We start from the raw sequence: 23,688 nt of genomic DNA on the forward strand, positions 1-23,688 counted from the left end.
ACGTGCGCACAGCCCAAGTGCAGAGGTCATTTTCCACCCAGGTTTCCATTTGCAGTATTCCTTTTTATTGATTCCTGAATTCTCTGGTTAAAAAAGTGAATCTCACCCATTTGGCAAGCTAAAATTATGATTCTTTAGGGGAAAAACGTCTGCTTCTGTATCTGGCAACAGCAATCATCTCCAGTGTATTTGGAGAGCTGAGTGTATAGCCCACTTTACTGAGTGTACACATTACGTGCCTTGCTTCTGCAGGTGGTACACATACAGCCAGGAGGGGTTTTGATTACCATTTTAAATTCTGAAAATACTAAAACTTGAAGGATAATGAAAGACTTTTGAGTTGTTTTTTGTTGTTTTTCTTTTTCTGGAGTAGTTGGAAACTGTAGTAGGAACTAGTGAAGGCTATGGGATCGATTTGTGCATGATGCTAGAAAATGAGGCTGATTTTTAATTTTTTTAAGTGAGTAAGGTTTTTGAGTTTTCCTGGCTTATGTAGTGATTTTTCTCCAATCATTTATTTACGTTTTCCCTGTAGAGCTTTACATGTAATAATTTCCACTATTTTTTATTCACTTTTGTCACTTTTGGCCTTTCTTCTGTGTTACCCCTCTCTCCTCTCTTCTCTTCATCTCTTTCCCCTTTTATACTCTGCTTGTAAAAAAGTATGGTTTCTAGGCTTTAACAAGACATATCATTTCTTTTTTTTTAATTTAACATATTTTTGGGGGTATAATTGCTTTACAATGTTGTGTTAGTTTCTGCTGTATAACAAAGTGAATCAGCTATATGTATACATATAACCCCATATTCCCTCCTTCTTGCATCTCCCTCCCACCCTCCCTATCCCACCCCTCTAGGTGGACACAAAGCACCGAGCTGGTCTCCCTGTGGTATGCAGCTGCTACCCACTAGCTGTCTATTTGACAGTTGGTAGTGCATATACGTCCATGCCATTCTCTCATTTCATCCCTACTTACCCTTCGCCCTCCCTTTGTCCTCAGGTCCATTCTCTACATCTGCAACTTTACTGCTGTCCTGCCCCTAGGTTCTTCAAAACCTTTTATTTTTTTTAGATTCCATATATATGTGTTAGTGTGTGGTATTTGTTTTCCTCTTTCTGACTTACTTCACTCTGTGTGACAGACTCTAGGTCCAAACACCTCACTACAAATAACTCAATTTCGTTTCTTTTTATGGCTGAGTAATATTCCATTGTATATATGTGCCACATCTACTTTATTCATTCTTCTGTCGATGGACACGTAGGTTGCTTCCATGTCCTGGTTATTGTAAATAGTGCTGCAATGAACATTGTGGTACATGACTCTTTTTGAATTATGGTTTTCTCAGGGTATATGTCCAGTAGTGGGATGGCTGGGTCATATGGTAGTTCTATATTCAATTTTTTAAGGAACCTACATACTGTTCTCCATAGTGGCTGTATCAATTTACATTCCCACCAACAGTGCAAGAGGGTTCCCTTTTCTCCACACCCTCTCCACCATTTATTGTTTGTAGATTTTATTGATGATGGCCATTCTGGCCAGTGTGAGGTGATACCTCATTGTAGTTTTGATTTGCATTTCTCTGATGATTAATGATGTTGAGCATTCTTTCATGTGTTTGTTGGCAATCAGTATATCTTCTTTGGAGAAATGTCTCCTTAGGTTTTCTGCCCATTTTTGGATTGGGTTGTCTGTTTTTTTGATATTGAGCTGCATGAGCTGCTTGTATATTTTGGACATTAATCCTTTGTCAGTTGCTTCATTTGCAAATATTTTCTCCCATTCTGAGGGTTGTCTTTTTGTCTTGCTTATGGTTTCCTTTGCTGTGCAAAAGCTTTAAAGTTCATTAGGTTCCTTTTGTTTATTTTTGTTTTTATTTCCATTTCTCTAAGAGGTGGATCAAAAAGGATCTTGCTGTGATTTATGTCATAGAGTGTTCTGCCTATGTTTTCCTCTAAGAGTTTTATAGTGTCTGGCTTTACATCTAGGTCTTTAATCCATTTTGAGTTTATTTTTGTGTATGGTGTTAGGGAGTGTTCTAATTTCATTCTTTTACATGTAGCTGTCCAGTTTTCCCAGTGACAGTTATTGAAGAGCCTGTCTTTTCTCCATTGTATATTCTTGCCTCCTTTATCAAAGATAAGGTGGCCATATGTGTGTGGGTTTATCTCTGGGCTTTCTATCCTGTTCCATTGATCTATATTTCTGTTTTTGTGCCAGTACCATAATGCCTTGATTACTGTAGCTTTGTAATATAGTCTGAAGTGTGAGCGGCTGATTCCTCCAGCTCTGTTTTTCTTTCTCAAGATTGCTTTGGCTATTTTGGGTCCTTTGTGTTTCCATACAACTTATGAAACTTTTTGTTCTAGTTCTGTGAAAAATGCCATTGGTAGTTTGAGAGGGATTACATTCAATCTGTAGATTGCTTTGGGTAGTATAATCATTTTCACAATGTTGATTATTCCAATCCAAGAACATGGTATATCTCTCCATCTGTTTGTATCATCTTTAATTTTTTCCATCAGTGTCTTATAGTTGATTCCTAGGTATTTTATACTTTTTGTTGCAATGGTAAATGGGAGTGTTTCCTTAATTTCTCTTTCAGATTTTTCATCATTAGTGTTTAAAAATACAAGAGTTTTCTATGCATTAATTTTGTTTCCTGCTACTTTACCAAATTCATTGATTAGCTCTAGTAGTTTCCTGGTAGCACCTTTAGGATTCTCTGTGTATAGTATCATGTCATCTGCAAACAGTGACAGTTTTACTTCTTTTCCAGTTTGGATTCCTTTTATTTCTTTTTCTTCTCTGATTGCTGTGGCTACAGCTTCCAAATGTATGTTGAATACTAGTGGTGAGAGTGGGCAAACTTGTCTTGTTCCTGATCGTAGTGGAAATGGTTTCAGTTTTTCACCAGTGAGAACGATGTTGGCTGTGGGTTTGTCATATATGGCCTTTATCATGTTGAGGTAAGTTCCCTCTATGCCTACTTTCTGGAGAGTTTTTATCATAAATGGGTGTTGATTTTGTTGAAAGCTTTTTCTGCATCTATTAAGATGATCATATAGTTTTTCTCCTTCAATTTGTTAATATGGTGTATCACATTGATTGATTTGCATATATTGAAGAATCCTTGCATTCCTGGGATAAACCCCACTTGATCATGGCGTATGATCCTTTAATATGCTGTTGGATTCTTTTTGCTAGTGTTTTGTTGAGGATTTTTGCATCTATGTTCATCAGTGATATTGGCCTGTAGTTTTCTTTCTTTGTGACATCTTTGTCTGGTTGTGGTATCACGGTGATGGTGGCCTCATCAAATGAGTTTGGCAGTGTTCCTCCCTCTGCTATATTTTGGAAGAGTTTGAGAAGGATAGGTGTTAGCTCTTTAAATGAAAAAATTTGCCTGTGAAGCCATCTGGTCCTGGGCTTTTGTTTGTTAGAAGATTTTTCATCACAGTCTCAATTTCAGTGCTTGTGATTGGTCTGTTTATATTTTCTGTTTCATCCTGGTTCAGTTTCGGAAGGTTGTGCTTTTCTAAGAATGTGTCCATTTCCTCCAGGTTGTCCATTTTATTGGCATAGAGTTGCTTGTAGTAATCTCTCATGATCCTTTGTATTTCTGCAGTGTCAGTTATTACTTATACGTTTTCATTTCTAATTCTATTGATTTGAGTCTTCTCCCTTTTATTCGTGATGAGTCTGGCTAATGGTTTATCAAGTTTGTATATCTTCTCAAAGAACCAGCTTTTAGTTTTATTGATCTTTGCTTTTTTTTTCTTTGTTTATATTTTATTTATTTCTGCTCTGATCTTTATGATTTCTTTCCTTCTGCTAATGTTGAGGGGTTTTTTGGTTCTTCTTTCTCTAATCGCTTTAGGTGTGAGGTTAGGTTGTTTATTTGAGATTTTTCTTGTTTCCTGAGGTCGGATTGTATTGCTATAAACTTCCCTCTTAGAACTGCTTTTGCTGCATCCCATAGGTTTGAGGTCATCATGTTTTCATTGTCATTTGTTTACAGGTTTCTTTTTGATTTCCTCTTTGATTTCTTCAGTGATCTCTTGGTTATTAAGTAGTGAATTGTTTAGCCTCCATGTGTTTGTATTTTTTACAGACTTTTTCCTCTAATTGATATCTAGTCTCATAGCCTTGTGGTCGGAAAAGATACTTGATATGATTTCAATTTTATTAAACTTACTGGGCTAGATTTGTGACCCAAGATATGATCTATCCTGGAGAATGTTCCATGAGCACTTGAGAAGAAAGTGCATTCTGTTGTTTTTGGATGGAATGTCCTATAAATATCAAGTAAGTCCATCTTGTTTAATGTATCATTTAAAGCTTGTGTTTCCTTATTTATTTTCAGTTTGGATGATCTGTCCATTGGTGAAAGTGGGGTGTTAAAGTCCCCTACTATGAATGTGTTACTGTCGATTTCCCCTTTTATGGCTGTTAGTATTTGCCTTACGTATTGTGGTGCTCCTATGTTGGGTGCATAAATATTTACAATTGTTATATTTTCTTCTTGGATTGATCCCTTGATCATTATGTAGTGTCCTTCTTTGGTGTAATAGTCTGTATTATAAAGTCTATTTTGTCTGACATGAGAATTGCTACTCTAGCTTTCTTTTGATTTCCATTTACATGGAATGTCTTTTTCCATCCCTTCGGTTTCAGTCTTTATGTGTCACTAGGTCTGAAGTGTGTCTCTTGTAGACAGCATACATATGGGTCTTTTTGTATGCATTCAGCCAGTCTGTGTCTTTTGGTGGGAGCATTTAATCCATTTACATTTAAGGTAATTGTTGATATGTATCTTCCTATTACTATTTTCTTAATTGTTTTGGGTTTGTTATTTTAGGTTCTTTCCTTCTCGTGTTTCCTGCCTAGAGCATTTCCTTTAGCATTTGTTGTAATGCTGGTTTTTTGGTGCTGAATTCTCTTAGCTTTTGCTTGTCTGTAACGGGTTTAATTTCTCCATCAAATCAGAATGAGATCCTTGCTGGGTAGAGTAATCTTTATTGTAGGTTATCCCTTTCATCATGTTAAATATGTCTTGCCAATCCCTTCTGGCTTGTAGAGTTTCTGCTAATCCCCATAAGGTTAATCAGCTGTTAACCTTATGGGGATTCCCTTGTATGTTATTTGTTGTTTTTCCTTTGCTGCTGTTAATATTTTTTCTTCGTATTTAATTTTTGATAATTTGATTAATATGTGTCTTGGTGTGTTTCTCCTTGGATTTTTCCTGTATGGGACTCTTTGCACTTCCTGGACTTGATTGACTATTTCCTTTCCCATATTAGGGAAGTTTTCAACTATAATCTCTTCAAATATTTTCTCAGACCCTTTTTCTCTTCTTCTTCTGGGACCCCTGTAATTCGAATTGGTTCATTTAACATTGTCCCAGAGGTCTCTAAGATTGTCCTCAGTTCTTTTCATTCTTTTTTCTTTATTCTGTTCTGCATAGTTATTTCCACTATTTTATCTTCCAGGTCACTTATCTGTTCTTCTGCCTTAGTTATTCTGCTATTGATTCCTTCTAGAGAATTTTTAATTTCATTTATTGTGTTGTTCATCATTGTTTGTTTGCTCTTTAGTTGTTCTAGGTCCTTGTTAAACGTTTCTTTTATTTTCTCCATTCTATTTCCAAGATTTTGGATCATCTTTACTATCATTACTCTGAATTCTTTTTCAGGTAGACTGCCTATTTCCTCTTCTTTGTTTGGTCTGGTAGGTTTTTTCCTTGCTCCTTCATCTGCTGTGTGTTTCTCTGTCTTCTCATTTTGCTTAACTTACTGTGTTTGGGGGTTTCCTTTTCGCAGGGTGCAGGTTCATAGTTCCCATTGTTTTTGGTGTCTGTCCCCAGAGGCTTTGGTTGGTTCAGTGGGTTGTGTAGACTTCCTGGTGGAGGGGACTAGTGCATGTGTTCTGGTGGATGAGGCTGGATCTTGTCTTTCTGATGGGCAGAACCACATCTGGTGGTCCGTTTTGGGGTGTCTGTGAGCTTATTATGATTTTAGGCAGCCTCTCTGCTAATGTGTGTGGTTGTGTTCCTGTCTTGCTAGTTGTTTGGCATAGGGTGTCCAGCACTGTAGCTTGCTGGTTTTGAATTGGAGCTGGCTCTTAGCATTAAGATGGAAAGCTCTGGGAGAGCTTTTGCCGTTTGATATTACATGGAGCTGGGAGGTCTCTGGTGGACCAGTGTCCTGAACTCAGCTCTCCCACCTCAGAGGCACAGGCCTGACACCTGGCTGGAGCACCAAGACCCTGTCAGCCACATGGCTCAGTAGAAAAGGGAGAAAAAAAGAGAGAAAGAAATTGAGAAGGACAGGAAGGAAGGAAGGGATGGTGGGAAGGAGGGAGGGAGGGAGGGAGGAAGGATACAAGGGAAAAATAAAAAAAAAAAGAAATAAAATTATTAAAATAATTTTTTAATTATTAAAAATAAAAACATTAAAATGTATTTAAAAAATAAGAAAAAAAGAAATAAGAGAGCAACCAAACCACAAATCAAATCCACCAAGGATAACAAGTGCTAAAAACTATATTAAAAAAAAGAAACAGATAGACAGAACCCTAGGACAAATGGTAAAAGCAAAGGTATACAGACAAAATCACACAAAGAAAAGTGAACTATATATATATTTTTTTACATCTTTATTGGAGTACAATTGCTTTACAATAGTGTGTTAGTTTCTGCTTTATAACGTGAATACATATACATATGTTCCCATATCTCCTCCCTCTTGCGTCTCCCTCCCTCCCACCCTCCCTAAATATATCTATATATTTTTAAAAAAGGAAGAGAGCAGCCAACTCAATAAACAAATCTACCAATGATAATACACTCTGAAAACTAAACTATAATAATAAAACCAGAAATCAGTCAATCGCATACAGCCAGCTCCAAGTCTACAGTTGCTCCCAAAGTCCACTGCCTCATTTTCGGGATGATTCGTTGTCTATTCAGGTATTCCACAGATGCAGGGTACATCAAGTTGACTGTGGAGATTTAATCCCCTGTTCGTGAGGCTGCTGGGAGAGATTTCCCTTTCTCTTCTTTGTTCGCACAGCTCCTGGGGTTCAGCTTTGGTTTTGGACCGGCCTCTGCATGTAGGTCGCCTGAGGGCGTCTGTTCTTCGCTCAGACAGGACGGGTTAAAGGAGCAGCTGACTCGGGGGCTCTGGCTCACTCAGGCCGGGGGAAGGGAGGGGCATGGAGTGCGGGGCGAGCCTGCGGCGGCAGAGGACAGCGTGACGTTGCACCAGCCTGAGGCACGCCGTGTGTTCTCCCGGGGAAGTTGTCCCTGGATCACGGGACCCTGGCCTTGGAGGGTTGCACAGGCTCCCGGGAGGGGTGGTGTGGAGAGTGACCTGTGCTCGCACACAGGCTTCTTGGTGGTGGCAGCAACAGCCTTAGCGTCTCATGCCCATCTCTCGGGTCCATGCTGATAGCCGCGGCTTGCGCCCGTCTCTGGAGCTCATTTAGGCGGCGCTCTGAATCCCCTCTCCTCAGCACTGCGAAACAATGGTCTCTTGCCTCTTCAGCAGTTCCAGACTCTTTCCTGGACTCCCTCCCGGCCAGGCGTGGCGCTCTAGCCCCCTTCAGGCTGTGATCACGCAGCCAACCCCAGTCCTCTCCCTGGAATCCGACCGAAGCCCGAGCCTCAGCTCCCAGCCCTCACCCGCCCTGGCGGGTGAGCAGACAAGCCTCTCGGGATGGTGAGTGCTGGTCGGCCCTGATCCTCTGTGCAGGAATCTCTCTGCTGTGCTCTCCGCACCCATGTTGCTGCGCTCTCCTCCGTGGCTCCGAAACTTCCCCCACCCCCGCCAACCTCCGTCTCCTCCCGCGAAGGGGCTTCCTAGTGTGTGGAAACCTTTCCTCCTTCACGGGTCCCTCCCACTGGTGCAGGTCCCGTCCCTATTCTTTTGTCTCTGTTTTTTCTTTTGCCCTACCCAGATACGTGGGGAGTTTCTTGCCTTTTGGGAAGCCTGAGGTCTTCTGCCAGCGTTCAGTAGGTGTTCTGTAGGAGTTGTTCCACGTGTAGATGTATTTCTGATGTATTTGTGGGGAGGAAGGTGATCTCTACGTGTTTCTCCTCTGCCATCTTGAAGGTCCGCCTCCCTAGAGAATTTGTAATTTTATTTACTGTGTTGTTCATCATTGTTTGCTCTTTAGTTCTTCTAGTCCTTGTTAAACATTTCTTGTATTTTCTCCATTCTATTTCCAAGATTTTGGATCATCTTTACTATCATTACTCTGAATTCTTTTTCAGGTAAACTGCCTATTTCCTCTTCATTTGTTTGGTCTGGTGGGTTTTTACCTTGCTTCTTCATCTGCTGCATATTTCTCTGTCTTTTTATTTTGCTTAACTTACCAGTTTTGGGGTCTCCTTTTCACAGGCTGCAGGTTCATAGTTCCCGTTGTTTTGGTGTCTTCCCCCAGTAGGTAAGGTTGGTTCAGTGGCTTGTGTAGGCTTCCTGGTGGAGGGGACTGGTGCCTGTGTTCTGGTGGGTGGGGCTGTATCTTGTCTTTCTGGTGGGCAGGGCATCGTCCAATGGTGTGTTTTGGGGTGTCTGTGACCTTATGATTTTAGGCAGTCTCTCTGCTAATGGGTGGAGTTGTGTTCCTGTCTTGCTAGCTGTTTGGCATGGAGCATCCAGCACTGGACCTTGCCAGACGTTGGGTGGAGCTGGGTCTTAGCCTTGAGACCGAGATCTCTGGGAGAGCTCTCGCCAACTGATATTACATGGGGCTGGGAGGTCTCTGGTGCTCCAGTGTCCTGAACTCGGCTCTCCCACCTCAGAAGCTCAGGCCTAACACAAGGCCGGGACACTAAGACCCTGTCAGACACATGGCCAGGTCCATGGGGATTTTCTTGCCTTTTGGAAAGTCTGAGGTCTTCTGCCAGCATTCAGTAGGTGTTCTATAGGAGTTGTTCCACACGTAGATGTATTTTTGATATATTTGTGGGGAGGAAGGTGATCTCCATGTCCTACTCCTCTGCCCTCTTGAAGGTCCCCCTCCTCCTCTTTCCCAGCCTCCAAGCCCCAAAGAGGGAGGAAGAAGACGTTTCCAGTCCTAGGGAAGGGATTCTGGCTCAGTCTTCTCGAACCAGAGTTGGCCAGTTGGGGCACCATCCAGCGGGGCCCTGGCCCTTTTCCAGACATACTGTTTCAACTTCAGACCTCTGAGGACTTTACACAGTGGAGGATTGACAGGCCCTTGGTGACAGTGGGTTGGGTTTGAGGAAGGTCTGTTCCCCACGTGTTCTCCTTCATGAACCTAGACCTGGGTTTTAATTCCGTTCACGACGTTTTGGTGTTGCAGTCTATATTTAAGCTGCTCGTGCTCAATCAAGCAAGATGCAATTAGCAGGCCCTCAAAGATGAATTGTTAGAATTGAAATAGGAAAATTTAACTGGTGAACCCTGCAAATGACCTTCTCAGAAAGTGTACGATCCATCACCTCAGCCTTGCTGAAGTCACCTTCAGCTCAGTGTCCCTGAGAGCTCTCTGCTCTCTTCTTGGTTTGGTGGCTCAGTTTTCTGACTCTCTGCTGCTTCTCGTCTCTCTCTGAGAAATTAAAGGACATCCAGGAATGTTTTGCTTCCCTAGAAACATAGCCTGGAACTGTGAAGTGCTGGAGGCTAAAACTTCTTGTCATCATAGGTTCTAAGTTGGAATTTTCATTTGCTGTATTTGAAAACTCAAGCTTTAAAATCAGTTCATGATAATTGCCTACTGTTGATGGACCCCAGTAGGCATGGACCCCAGAGATGGGCATGAGACGCTAAGGCTGTTGCTGCCACCACCAAGAGCTGGGCTGATTGGAATCACTAGGGTATATTCTTTTCCAGTTGACTGAGAGCCCTAAACAGATGTTAAAAATTTCTCAGGAATGCATGATAGATGCTGGGACACAGAAATGTACCATCCCCGTCCCCTGCACCCCTGAGGATTGAAGTCCTAGTGTCTGTGGGAGGGAGGGCAGCTGAGGAGTAGGGGAACAGTATGGCATAGAAAGGTTGCGATATTTCTCTTTTTTCTTGTTTGGACTTCTTGTTGCTGAACAATCCGTCTTTCTTCTTACTCTCTTTATTTTGTTGACTGATCTACCCTCACCCCCTACTACTTTTGCTGTGCCAGGATAACGCCCGACTTACTGCTTCCTCTCCCTCCTTCCTTTCCCCAGTCCTCTTTCCACTCTTTCACGTCTCAGTGGTACCAATCACTGTACTCATTGACAGTGACAACAGAAGGGAGCAAACCTGAAAGCTGCCTATGCTCGGAAAAGCCCCAGTGTTTGCCACCTCACCTGCGTGCAAGAAGGCACACTTGCAAAAGCAGTGACTTTTCTTTGTGTCTGCTTTTCCATAAATAGAGAGGGATTTGGTCAAGTAGAACACAAACACAGTCTTTATGTACTGATCCAGTAGCATTTGGCTAGTACTTCGTGATCTCAGTGCTGGCAGCCACCTGGGAGGTAGATGGGTGAGTCTCACAATAGAAGAAAGGGAGGCTCAGACATTAAGACTTGCTGCTTTGGGTAAAGAAGCTAAGGGAGGCGGTGGGCGATCACTGCCTCTGAATATAGAGCAACCCTTCCTGGACTCGATCTCAGAGTGAGTAAACAAGACCCTGACATCTATATCCTCAAATGCTGGTTCTATTCCAACATGGCCTGGTTAGAAAAATCCACAGGGACTTTTTTGTTCTTACAGGTTTACAAGGTATGTTCTGGTATTTGATCTAGAGAACCTCAGAGGGTTGAAATGTGAAGATATGCAGCTACCTTAGATCTGTATTAATTGGATCTAGAATGGAATGCATGTCCAGACCCACACATATACATACTCTCTCACCTCAGATGATACCCCTAAGATGCTTGGTAACACCTGAGGCTGCAGGTGTAGGAGTGGCCCTGGGCTTGTGTGTATCACTTGTAGTGGCTGTTTCTTCAGTGGAACAGTCCATTCTTCCAGGATGCCCAGGAGAGGGGCTTTTGCCTGAAGGTATTCTCAGGAAAGTCCCCTCACAAGCTGACTCTGGCACTGGTCGGCCCAAACTCAGCCAGGCAGCCATGGGGATAAATTAGTGTGGCACTGCCACCTAGTGACGGTCTGCCCGCCGCTCTTCCCAGAAGGGAAGTAAATAGCTCTGCAGGCTGTCACGCTGATGGAAAATCATGGAGGGTTGAGGGTAGAGGGGCTTCTAAAACCACAGCCCGCCAGGCCAGTATAGACATGCTCTCTCTGCTATTAGTAGAGCCTGGTGTGTGTCAGACATGAATTGTACTAAGTGATTTTGGTAAGGGAGTGCTTGAAAATTGACTTTCTGGTAAGGAAATCTGGGGCCTGACCAAGTGTGTCTCCAGGTCTGTCTCCTGGCTTCCACCTTCCCCTTAGAGGAGCAGTGTGTGGAGGATGCTTGGCACATAGCAGGAGTGGAAGGAATGGACCTCGCTCCAGAAAAATTAAAATAACTGTTGGTTGGGAAGTTAGTAAAGAAACAAAGAAGGAAGAGAACCTTGGTGGAAATGCAAGCCGTGGTTATAACATTGCTCTGGAACTTGGTATTTTTTTGATAGCCTGGGGAGTAGCCGGGGCTTAAGAATATAATTTGTGCCAAATTCCATGGTTTTCTAGTTTCACTGCACTCCAGATGTGTTGAAATGAAGCTAGCTCCAGATTTTCTGATGGCTGTTGCACAGTGCCAGCTGCCCTGAAACTCTGGACCACTGGTTCTCACTGGGGGTAGTTTTATTCCCTGGAGCCATTCCAGAGAAGGGGTTTTTTGCTGTCAATCAGTGGGGCCAGGGATGCTCTGTATTCTGTTTGTATGGGACATTCCCACCCAACAAAGAACTGTTCTGTATCCCATTTGACCTTAGACTCACCTGGTAGACACTCTGTGTACTAAAAACCTATTTATAATCTTCTTAGTTTAGACCTAAATCCATTTAAAATATAAACATAAAATATTTTTGCTCAATTGTAACATATGCTTGATTTTTAAATAATGTTATTTAGTGTGTAAATTGAGGGAAAATTGTCATTTGTTTTATTTGGAATTTGACCAAAAGTTTTTCACATTTTAGAAAATCACATTAGGTATGACCATGCCCCTGTGGCATTTGAATTCAGAACCATACACTTTCATCAGACTGAACTGTATTCAAGTGCTTTTACATATAGGTGCAAACAACTGACTGCTTCTTAAATCTTCTAGGTTAGCCTTGCCCGAGCATTTAGATATTGAAATACATTATTTATTATAAATTACTTCTCTCTTATTTTTCTATATTACATTTAGGATATTATATTGATTTTTGTTTTATAAATCATGTGTATAGATAAGTTGTATTATTTGAATTATATTTCAAGATCTTAAGCAAGAGCATCTTAAGGTGCACTAGGATTGAGAACTGCTGCTTACATCGAGTTCTGCATTCAGGAAATCTCTCATGATGGACACTTATGCCCTGGGCTCTTCCTCCATCTTCGTTTTTAGGAACCAGACTTAATCTCCATGGCTCTCTGACCTGAAAGTTCTTTCCTAGAGCTGGGCATATTTCACTAACCCCCTTTATCAAAGAGAGCCTGAATGCTGATAAGTCTTTTCAGGTCTGTTTAGCTTATGTTGATGTGATACCATTGTGTTCCTATAGGTCTTTAACATAGATAATCGTCAAATAATTATATATGCGATCTAAGACTGTTAGCTTATTGACAGATGTCATTTCTGAACTCACTTATTCTAACAGAAATGAAAATGCATAAATGAATAATAGTCAGACAATAAAACATTTTGTCATCTTTTTAGGGAAACATAAGGAATGTAATTCTTCAAATTTGAAAATCTATATATGTTCTGTTACACACTGCTTTCCTTTCGGGACTTTGAGCTGTATTTCATAGGAAGCTTATGCCCTTAGACATACCCACTGATGGTCTCTACCCAAAGATCAATCTTCTGTGTCTGTATTGTGAATGAAACACACACACACACACACACACACACACACACACACACACACACACACACACACACACACACACGGAGGAAAGAGAAAGGGAGAGGAAGGAAGAGGGAAAGTGGAAGTGTGGGGGAAAGGAGAGAGAAAGAGAGAGAAGTGTTTAGTTTTTTGACTTTTCTAAATTAACAGAAGAGAAGAAAAAATTCCAAACGTGCAAGGTTAAAGGAGCAAAATAAATTTAAAGTAGAAAACTCATTTTGGTGTTTTAGAGTTAAAGAATTAAGCAGTTAATAAAAATTGAATCTGGCTTATGCCCAAATGAGTTAGGTTTTATAGGTAACATTACACAGCCTGTCTCTGCCGCTTTTCTCTGGATACTTGTTGGTATTGAAGGAAGTCTATATGGGGATCCCCAAGGTCCTAAAGTCATGTCTGTGTTTTCATAACTCAGCGATAGGGAAAAAAGTAGGAGTATGAAGAAGGGATTAGGAGAAAGTCACACAGATTGGGGCAATTCAAATTGAGCTGAAGGGATTTCTGTAAATTATTTGAGTAGTTTTATACATATAATTAAAGTGTTTTCACTTTAGAGCACCCTTACTCAGAGAGGTTTTTAGTAAAGGGTTTGGACCTACAAAATTTTACATTTTTTTTTTTTTAGTTTAAAACTATAATTTTAGGTGTCAGTGTTATATTGGACACTCGTGTGGTTACTTCTAATCTATTATATACATTTTTTCTTGATCTACCTTTGCCGCTCATATTCACATTTATTACAACTTGTATATTACCTTATTATTTCTTGCAGTTTTCCGCCTTTCTGCATTTTAGGTTTCTCATGAATGCTTACTGTTTTTTATCCATCTGCATGTTCCCAGTGCCTCCGAAAGTTCTGTTATACATATAGAAGCTCAACATGTTACTGAATGAGAACTTCTGAAATAAAGCTAATAGTTAGTTCTCAGCTTTGACAACACATACAAATTACCAGAGGAGCTTTAAAAAAAAAAAAAATCTCTGTCATGACCCCACCCCAAGAGTTCTTGGCTTCATTGATTGAGGATGGGGCTTTTGCATAGGTAATTGTCAGTGCTTCCCAGGTGATTCTAATATGCAGCTACAGGTGTGCCCCTTTGATATGGATCAGTGGCAAATAAGAGATACATGTTACCCCTCCTTTCTGAGCCATTTGGCACTCAGCACTTTTCTCCTTTGAACCTAAATATGTCCCTTCATTGGACTTCTTTGTATATGTTTTAATTAATTGGATCACTTATTTTATTTGCTTTTGCTTTAGGTGAAAACTCCATGCACATATTTGGAGCTTGGAGAGAGATAATTTATCATCCTTCTCTGGGTCTTCAATTGGCAGACAGCAAATTATCAGCTTCGTTACTGATGTGAAGCAGATCTGGATACCACCACTTGACCTATATCCCAGTGGGCTGCCTGGTGTTCTGATGATTCACCACTGAGTTAGATGGAGTCATAGCTGAACCTTTATACCCTGTATTGGATCACCCCTGGCCTGGGCAGCTTACCATATAGAGAACCAAATACACCTGCTCTGTGGGCAGGCAGAGCAGAGAGAGGGCTGGAATTACTCCTGTTCAGTTCCTTCTCCCAGATTCTCCATCCTTCCCCTCTACAAATCTGGGAGAAATAGATTGCCTCCACCTTCCTCTCCCCCCCACCCCCCCACACACGTGAATACAATTAAATAATGTTAGAGGCAACCATTTTTAGTATTTATTTTTTTAACTTTATTGAAGTATAGTTGATTTATTTACAATGTGTTAATTTCTGCTGTACAGCAGAGCAACTCAGTTATACATATATATACTTTTTCATATTCTTTTCTTTTATGGTTTATCACAGGATATTGAAACCATTCCCTGTGCTATATAGTAGGACCTTGTTGTTTATCCGTCCTATACATAATAGTGTGCATCTGCTAATTCCAAACTTGTAGTCCTTCCCTCTCCCACCCCCTCCCCCTTGGCAACCACAAGTCTGTTCTCTATATCTGTGAGTCTGTTTCTGTTTCATAGATATGTTCATTTGGGTCGTGTTTTAGATTCCACATTTAAGTGCTATCAGATGGCATTTGTCTTTTTCTTTCTGACTTACTTCGCTTAGTCTGATAATCTCTAAGTCCATCCATGATGCTGCAAATGGCATTATTTCATTCTTTTTTATGGCTGAGTGATAGTCCATTGTACCTGTATGTATATGTATGTATATATATGCCACATCTTCTTTATCCATTCGTCTGTCAGTGGACATTTAGGTTGTTTCCATGTCTTGCCTATTGTAAATAGAGCTGCTATGACCATAGGGGTGCATGTATCTTTTTGAATTATAGCTTTCGAAAATTATAGCTTTTATATAGTCTGGGTATATGCTCAGGAGTGGGATTGCTGTATTATATGGCAACTCTATCTTTAGTTTTTTGAGGAACCTCCATAGTGTTTTCCATAATGGCTGCACCAGTTTACATTCCCAACAACAGTGTAGGAGGGCTCCCTTTTCTCCACACCCTCTCCAACATTTATTATTTGTAGATTTTTTTAATGATGGCCATTCTGACCGGTGTGAGGTGGTACCTCATTGTAGTTTCGATTTGCATTTCTCTAATAATTGGTGGTGTTGAGCATCTTTTCATGTGCCTCTAAGCCATCTGTATGTCTTCTTTAGAGAAATGTCTGGTTAGGTCTTCTGCCCATTTTTGGATTGGGTTGTTTTTTTGTTATTGAGTTGTATGTGCTGTTTGTATAGTTTGGAAATTAAGCCCTTAACAGTTGCATCATTTGCAAATATTTTCTCCCAGTCTATAGGTTGTCTTTTCATTTTGTTTATGGTTTCCTTTTTGGTACAGAAGCTTGTAAGTTTGATTAGGTCCCATTTGTTTATTTTTGCTTTTATTTCTATTGCCTTGGGAGACTGACATAAGAAAACATTGGTACAATTTATGTCAGAGAATGTTTTGCCTATGTTCTCTTCTAGGAGTTTAATCATGTCATGTCCTATATTTAAGTCTTTAAGCCATTTTGAGTTTATTTTTGTGTATGGTGTGAGGGTGTGTTCTGACTTCATTGATTTACATGTGGCTGTCACACTTTTCCAACACCACTTGCTGACAATACTGTCTTTTCTGCATTGTATATTCTTGCCTCCTTTGTTGAAGATTAATTGTTCATAGGTGTGTGAGTTTATTTCTGAGCTCTCTGTTCTGTTCCATTGACCCATACGTCTGTTGTTGTGAGGCAACCATTTTTAATGTTTATCTGTGATCTATTTTTCCCCTTTGAAACTTTCAAAGATCATCTCTCTATTCCTAGTATTTAAAATTTTACGATGATCACCCTCGGCACAGGTCTTTCATTATTCTCTGTGCAAATACTAAGTAGAACTTTCCTTTAGAGATGCCTGCCTTCCAGTTTTCCTGGAAAACTAAAGAAATAAAAAAAAATTATCATTTCTTTCCTTCCACTTTTATGTTCTCCTTTTGAAGTTAGTTGTTAGACGCTCTGTGTTCTCTGAGAATATATCTTCTTTGTTCTCCCTTTTCCCTTCTTTTTTTGTCTTTTTATTCTACTTTCTGGGAGATTTCTACCAATTTATATTCTAATTGTATTGCAATTATTTTTTTATTATAATTTTAAGTTTTTTAAAAGTCCCTCTTTTTTATTCTTTAATTGCACTCCTTTGTAGCATCCTGTTCCTTTTATGGATGTTATATTTTCCTTTAGTTCTTCCATGACATAACTTAGAAAGTTCAGGAATCCCACACCCCATCACTCTCCATTGTCTGGAGATTATTCTGTTTCCTCCCTTTTCCCTTCTTTCTTTCCTTTCTTTCCCATCCTATTTTTGTCAGTATCTTTTTTATAGAACGTATACTTCCAATGTGTACTGATCATTTGCTAGTCTTTCACGTTCAAGAGTGGGAATTGGAAACTTTGTATGGAGAGAGGAGCTTAGTGTCTGGTGAAATTCACTATGGGTGGATAAGTGGAAAGCTGCATTTTTCATTAGAAAATGCTTGCTGTTAGTAATGAATGTCTTTTCACTGAAACTATTCTGTTTCTCCAGAGAGAAATATATTCTTTCTCTGTATTAGTAAGTTCTAATATAGGGTCAAGAACAGGGAGTGAAGAAAGTAAACTGGGAATGTTGTTGTTCAGCTTGGAAACTTGAATTTAATTACCACATTTTCAGCCCCAAACATCTTTCCTGACCTTAGCTGGGGCCTGGATCAAAATCTCCAGTGTTTCCTCAGTGAACAAACCTCTATCTCCTGTTAGTTGTCTAGCAATACCAGGCAGGGACAAGCACCTGGGCATCTATTATGCCATATACTTAGACATCATAATTTCTCCTGTTTTCAGCTTTGGACTTTACCCACTCATTGCATGACATCTGGTTTCTCCAAGTTATGAGCCTTCCATGGGTTCTATAATAATCTATTCCTTTTAATTTTGGGTATTTAGGCCATTTATATTTAATTTGGTTACAGATACGCTTGGGTAAATCTGTCCTCTGGCTACTTGTTTTCTATTTGTCCTATCTAGTCTCTGTTCCTTTTTTCCATTTCTGCCTCCTTTTGGATTGCTTATCTTTTTTTACTCTATCTTATATCCTTTATAAGATTATCACTTATTACTCTTTGATGTATTATTTTAATGATTCTTTTAGGAGTTATAGCATACCTATACATTTAGGTATACTATAACTAAATTGTCACAGTTTTATCTTCCCCTGACACTGTATCACTTACTACAGTCTACCTTCAAGTGATAATGTACCACTTTACCTATAGTATTTTCACTTCTCCAACCTTGCCGTTTTACTTGTGCATATCTATCAGTAAGTACTTGGATGAATAATCAAGGAGACCTTTCTACAGATCTCTGGATCTCTCTCTGTGCAGATGTTTCCTCTCTGGTTTTTCGCCCTATAAACTCATGGCTTCCCTGTATTCCCAGCTCTGTCCTCAATTTGGGGAGACCTCTGGGCTCTGCTGATTTCCATACCTGAGCTACATTCTGGAATCTTTCTTGAGGCATTAAGCTGGGGCAATTTTATGACTCGCTTTGGCTGTTTACCATCTCTCAGGGATCATTGTTCTTCGTTTCTAGATTATCTATGTCTTGTTCACTATTGTTTCAAATATTTGTCTGGTTTTGTAGTTGTTTCAAGAAGCAGCATGAATTCGTCCTTTGTTGTTCCATCTTGGCTGGAAGCAGAATTCCCCATGCCCTTTTGTTTGTATAAAAATGTGTTATTTTTCATTCTCTGATTTGTCTTTTCTTTCTTTTTTTTCTTTTTTGTTATTGTGGGCTTATACCTTTTTAAAATTGCCTTACTATCATTTTAGCAATATTTCAGGAGAGAATGGTGGATTCAGGAGAGAGAATTGATGATAGATTGATCACATGCATTTGAATCTCCATAATACTTTTCACTATATAACTGAGGCTGACATTTGAGATCAGAGCTGAAAATTAAGGTATTTTTGCTATTCATAGTATTAATAGTATGTTTAATGGAAAAGGATTAATAAACATAGTTTGTCAGCTGTAAGCTTCCATTGTTGAATATTTTTTACATGTGTAAAAATAACTTATAAGTTGCCTACAGGTCTTAGAACATAACATGACAAATCTGATTCATATTGATTGATGGGAAAGACTCATTTCTGTCCCTTTTTTGTACTTCTATATTTGTGATCCTGAAGGCCTAACATGTGGCCAAGGGCCAGTCAGTTTGAGAAAAAATGTTTCATATTGTCATATTAATTAATTCAATAAACACCAATTCCCTGCTCTATTCTTCTAAGTGAAGATAAAACAATGAGTAAGGCATAATCTTTGTGCTCAAATGCTTTATAATTTAGATTCTCGGGGCATGTTTGATAAGCAAAGTATACATTATATGTGTTATGACCCATGTTGACATTGACTGATGGCATGAGAGATATCTATAAGAGGTTCCCAGGATACAGAGAAAGGACCTATGGTCCAGCCTAGAGTACCATGCTAAAAATGCTATGTGGAGTCTGGAAAAGGGGAGTTATGAGCAGATTCTCAAAGTACAAATCAGGGTTAGGAAGGTGGGGGAGGGTGATTTTAGTCAGAAGGAAATGTACCTGTAGAGAAAGAGCTGGTGAAGAGGATGGCATAACTGCCAGCTATTACTGTGGCCAGAGCTCCTGTTACTTATGGAATGGTGCTGTGAGAGAGGCAGGAGTGATGGGCAGAGACTGCTTCATTGAGTGGGAAGAATTCAGTAATGCTCTTGGAAAGATCACCCTTGTGAATTTAAACAAATATTATGGAAAGCTGCCATATTTGTGATTTAAGAAACAGTGGTATACCCACAGTCAAGAATGAATGAAGAAATTAATGGAAACTAAGAAAAGGAACGTTTTACTTCTTTTAAAACATTAAAGCTGATCTTACAATCTTTAAGTCTCTAAAACATGCAATGCTGTAAAACAGCAATAAGTCCTCTCCCTAAACGCTAAAGTCCTTTTTTTAAAAAGCTTGCGATCATTAGGCATTCCTTACACTAATTTTAATCTTCTTTAATATATTTTAATTAAACAAGCATTCATATTCATTAGAATTTGAATTTTGCCATGTAAGTCATTTCTTCAAGTCTTTCCCAGAATAGCTCCCCTTGTGGAGAAGGTCGGAATTGTCTGAGTAAGTTTGTGACGTGAACTTAATCTGTAAGAAACGTTTTGAAAATTTTTAACCGTTTAAATTGTATATACTAATCGTTCGCAGTGGTGTGACTCTGGCATAAATTCAAAACCTGGAAGTGTTCTAAGTGAAAACGTCATCCTGTTGATAAGTCTAATATTTGTTTCTGAGTTGCCAAGAAAGAACCCTTTATTGTTCTAATAGTAGGTAATGTGGTCCTAATTACCTGCCTCTTCTTGACTAGTCATGACTAAGTATACCTGAATGTAACAAAAACATGAGTATGAAATGTTATTTTTCCATTCTGAGCCATTTTTCAGGTAGGTTAATTATTTATTAAGCAAAAAAGATAATTTACCATTGAACCCCAAGCCCTTAAATACCAACTCCTAGAAAGATATTTGTTTCTAATTAGGCCCTTCAATACAGCTTTACAGTATCTGACCCAATATAACATGCATAACATATAACAAATAATAACTGAATGATATAATGGCATAATACTTGAGAATGGTGAAGAGTTTAATGAGGATGGAAGCAATTTGTATTTAAATTGTATTTAAAACTTGTGTACTTATCAAATGTAGGTAACTAAAGGAGAGTCAGTGAATGCTTTTTATTGTAACTTTCAAAGTCATTTACTGCTCTAAACTTTGAAAACCAAATCAAAGTGCTTCAGGAAGAACAGATGAGAAAGACTTTCACACCCTTGCCAAAGTTGAGAAGATTTACCTGTGGGCACCAGCAGTGAAGGTGCCCCTTTAAAGACCTTTGTTTACAATATGAAATCTCAAACTCCTCTTTGTAGTTGCTCTACCAAAGGAACACCATGTGCCTAGAGATGTGTTCTGGTCACTAGCGATGTAGCAATAACTTGAGGTTATCACTCAGACGTGGTCACATTTTCTAAGTGGGTAGTGATTGAGGACACTTTGTTGATATAGAAAGGGTGAAGAGTATAGTTTTTTCAGCCAGAAAGGTTGTCCATGTCTTAAAACATCAATGTAAAATGAGAAAATGAAAGTCAAGTGTTGAACACATAGTGAAGGCTCAACACATATTTCATATGCACCAGGAAATTAGGGCCATTGGCTCTTATACGTATCAAATCTTTGTGTAAATCATGATTTGTTAAGAAGAAACTTTGTCTCACAATTAAAGGTTGAATAGGCCATGAAACTTTTGCCTCCCCTCTCTCACGTAGCCCACACCCACACCAGGGTAATGTATTCCCTGTTTCAGGCAACTGCTTGATGAGGACTATTCATAGAAAGCCCCAATACCATGAGTGGGTTATTCATCCAAAGCTTACTTCTAAGGGTCTTGTTTGAAATAAAAACCACATGGCCCCATGGAAGCCTCATCACACAGGCATAGCAGGCTCCCCGAGCAGTCCACAGAGCCTGGTAGCTCATGTTGTAGCCGAACTACAGCATGGATCGTGTTACCCTAATCCTATGTGCATGTTATTTAACAGTTTCTCAGAGGAAATGCACTCATCTGGCTTCCTTAAAAGCTAGGAATTGATCTTGTTTTTAAATTATAGTTGATTTACAATGTTTTGTTAGTTTCAGGTGTACAGCGAAGTGATTCAGATAAATATATATTCTTTTCATATATATATACACACATATCTAGATTCTTTTTCAGATTCTTTTCCATTATAGGTTATTACAAGATATTGAATATAGTACCCTGTAGTATACAATAGGTCCTTGTTGTTTATTTATTTTATGTATATTAGTGTATATCTGTTAATCCCAAACTCTTAATTTACCCCTCCCCTTTGTTAACCATAAATTTGTTTTCTATGTCTGGTTTTTTTGTAAATAAGTTCATTTGTATCATTTTCTTAGATTCCACATATAAGTGATATCAGATGATATTTGTCTTCCTCTGACTTACTTCACTTAGTATGAGAATCTCTGGGTCCATCCATGTTGCTCCAAATGGCATTATTTCATTCTTTTTTTAAGGCTGAGTAATACGAGTACATCTTGACCTTCCTTTTGGCAATGACAGCCTCTCCACCCAGCCATCCTGGGAAGAGGGGACTCTGCATCTAAGTCATAGTGGCAGTTCCCTGGGGTAGAATGGTGGAGGTTGCTGCCCTCCCATCACCAGGGAAATCACAGGATGCCCCTCAGCAGGGCTGGCTGCCTGTGTGTGTGCCCTTCCATTTTCTTTCTGAAGATACGGTGATGCCGTCACTCTTCCTTACTCTGGGGTTCCACTCACTCCAGGCAGAGGTTTCTCTTTCCCTAGACCAAAGTAGCAAAAAATACCATTTCTTAGTTCTCTCTTCTTTGTTAGAAAACAAAGGTACCAAAGTGTTAAGCATAGGCCTTTCTGTATCCAAAGACAGAGGCAAGATCCACAGTCTCCCCTTCAGAGGTATGATACTGCAGAGGAAAGCTTATACTCTATAAACTTCCTGCACTTTGGGCTATAGATGCAGAAGCCTTGGAATGATATGAAGAACAGAAAAAAAAAGAGGGAGAGAATGCACTGGCCCAATGTAGGTTGTATATGGGATCAATCCTGGGGCTCGGGTCATGGGGCAGCCTCCTTGCCTCCACAGCTCTGGCTACACAGACATATCGTCGAGCTGAAAGGCAGGACTGAGTGAGTGCAAGCTAGGGGATTATCAGCATGCTTTGGAGAGCAAGAAATAAGGAAGGGAAAGCCATCCGCAGTGGTATATGAGAGCTGGGAAGAAAGGGTGGTCCTTACAGAAGTTGGATGAAGAGCAGGGAATGTCTCTAGTGACCAGAGAGAGTCTGGGGTGTGACTGCCATGGAGGAGGGCTACTCTGCCCCATGACTACACAGAGCATGCATCCAGGGCAAGTTTCTCTAAAGTAACAACTTGCATGGCCTCACAGTTGTATGCATGGTGGATAATAGTGCCCCACGATGGGCCAGGGTTACTGTTTCACATTGATAATTCAAGCAAAATTTTATATCTGTTTCTGATATAAAAATCCTTCTTCTCATTAGAAAAATTTGACACCTCATAGAATAATGAGGATAAACTGCATCCTTCTCCCTCTTTTTGACTATAAACTCTTTGTGTGTATCTGGTGAGGTAATAACTTATATTAAGCTCCAGTTCTGGGCATGGATTATGCAATCAAAGGTACATTTTCCATCTTCAAGGAGGATGGCTAGTACAGGACCTCCAGGTAGACAGTTACAATGTAGTTCTGTGATGGAGGAATATATGGGGTACTGAGGGAGCCCCAGAAATGGGCTGGGAGGAGCGTAGATAGAAGAGGCTCCCACCTGAACTTATTTTGAAAGATGACTAGGAGTTGGCCCAATAAGAAATAAAGGTAGCAAAGGGAACACCGAGGCTCCTTTTGGTACAAAGGTGAGGAGGGAGATCGGGGCACTGCATATTGTTCCACCAGCTGGGCACATCAGTGGGCATCAAGGAAGGATGAGATGTGAGCAAGGCCAAAGCAGGATTCAAAGATAAATGTGCGTTAATCAACTTAAACCAGTGAGAAAAGCAATTTTTATATTTTACAGTTTCTCTTTCAGATTATTTTTAAAGTTGAGAAATTCTGATGTCTTTCAGATTGCTTAGGTAGAACTCCAATTTTATTTATAATAATGAGCTTTGAAAACCTCTAAATACAGCATTTTATAGACGCTATTAGTAAATTCACTGTATTGAATCAAACTGCCCTTGGAAGCCCTACTCTAGATTAATTATGAAGGACTGGCTTTGTTTGCTATTTTTCAGGTACCATGATCAACAGGATGTTACTAGCAACTTCCTTGGAGCAATGTGGTTGATATCAATAACTTTTCTCTCCATTGGTTATGGTGACATGGTACCTAACACATACTGTGGGAAAGGAGTCTGTTTGCTCACTGGAATTATGGTAAGTGTCTTTTCACTTTCTGTCTCTTTGATGAACACTCAAGAAAGTACTTTAGACCATTCCATCCATGTGCATAAGTCATAGTATGCTACTTCAATTTCC

General features: G+C 39.8%; 1 protein-coding gene across 1 annotated transcript in view; it reads left to right on the plus strand.

Moving 5' to 3' along the window:
- KCNN2 (potassium calcium-activated channel subfamily N member 2) overlaps nt 1-23,688 on the plus strand; it is a 327,349-nt gene that overhangs the window by 258,356 nt on the left and 45,305 nt on the right. The window contains exon 6 of the mRNA XM_067731458.1: nt 23,445-23,586. Coding sequence (XP_067587559.1) covers nt 23,445-23,586 — 142 coding nt within the window. The remainder of the gene's footprint in view (nt 1-23,444; nt 23,587-23,688) is intronic.

The sequence above is a fragment of the Pseudorca crassidens genome, chromosome 3 (assembly GCF_039906515.1).
Source record: "Pseudorca crassidens isolate mPseCra1 chromosome 3, mPseCra1.hap1, whole genome shotgun sequence".
Taxonomy (NCBI): domain Eukaryota; kingdom Metazoa; phylum Chordata; class Mammalia; order Artiodactyla; family Delphinidae; genus Pseudorca; species Pseudorca crassidens.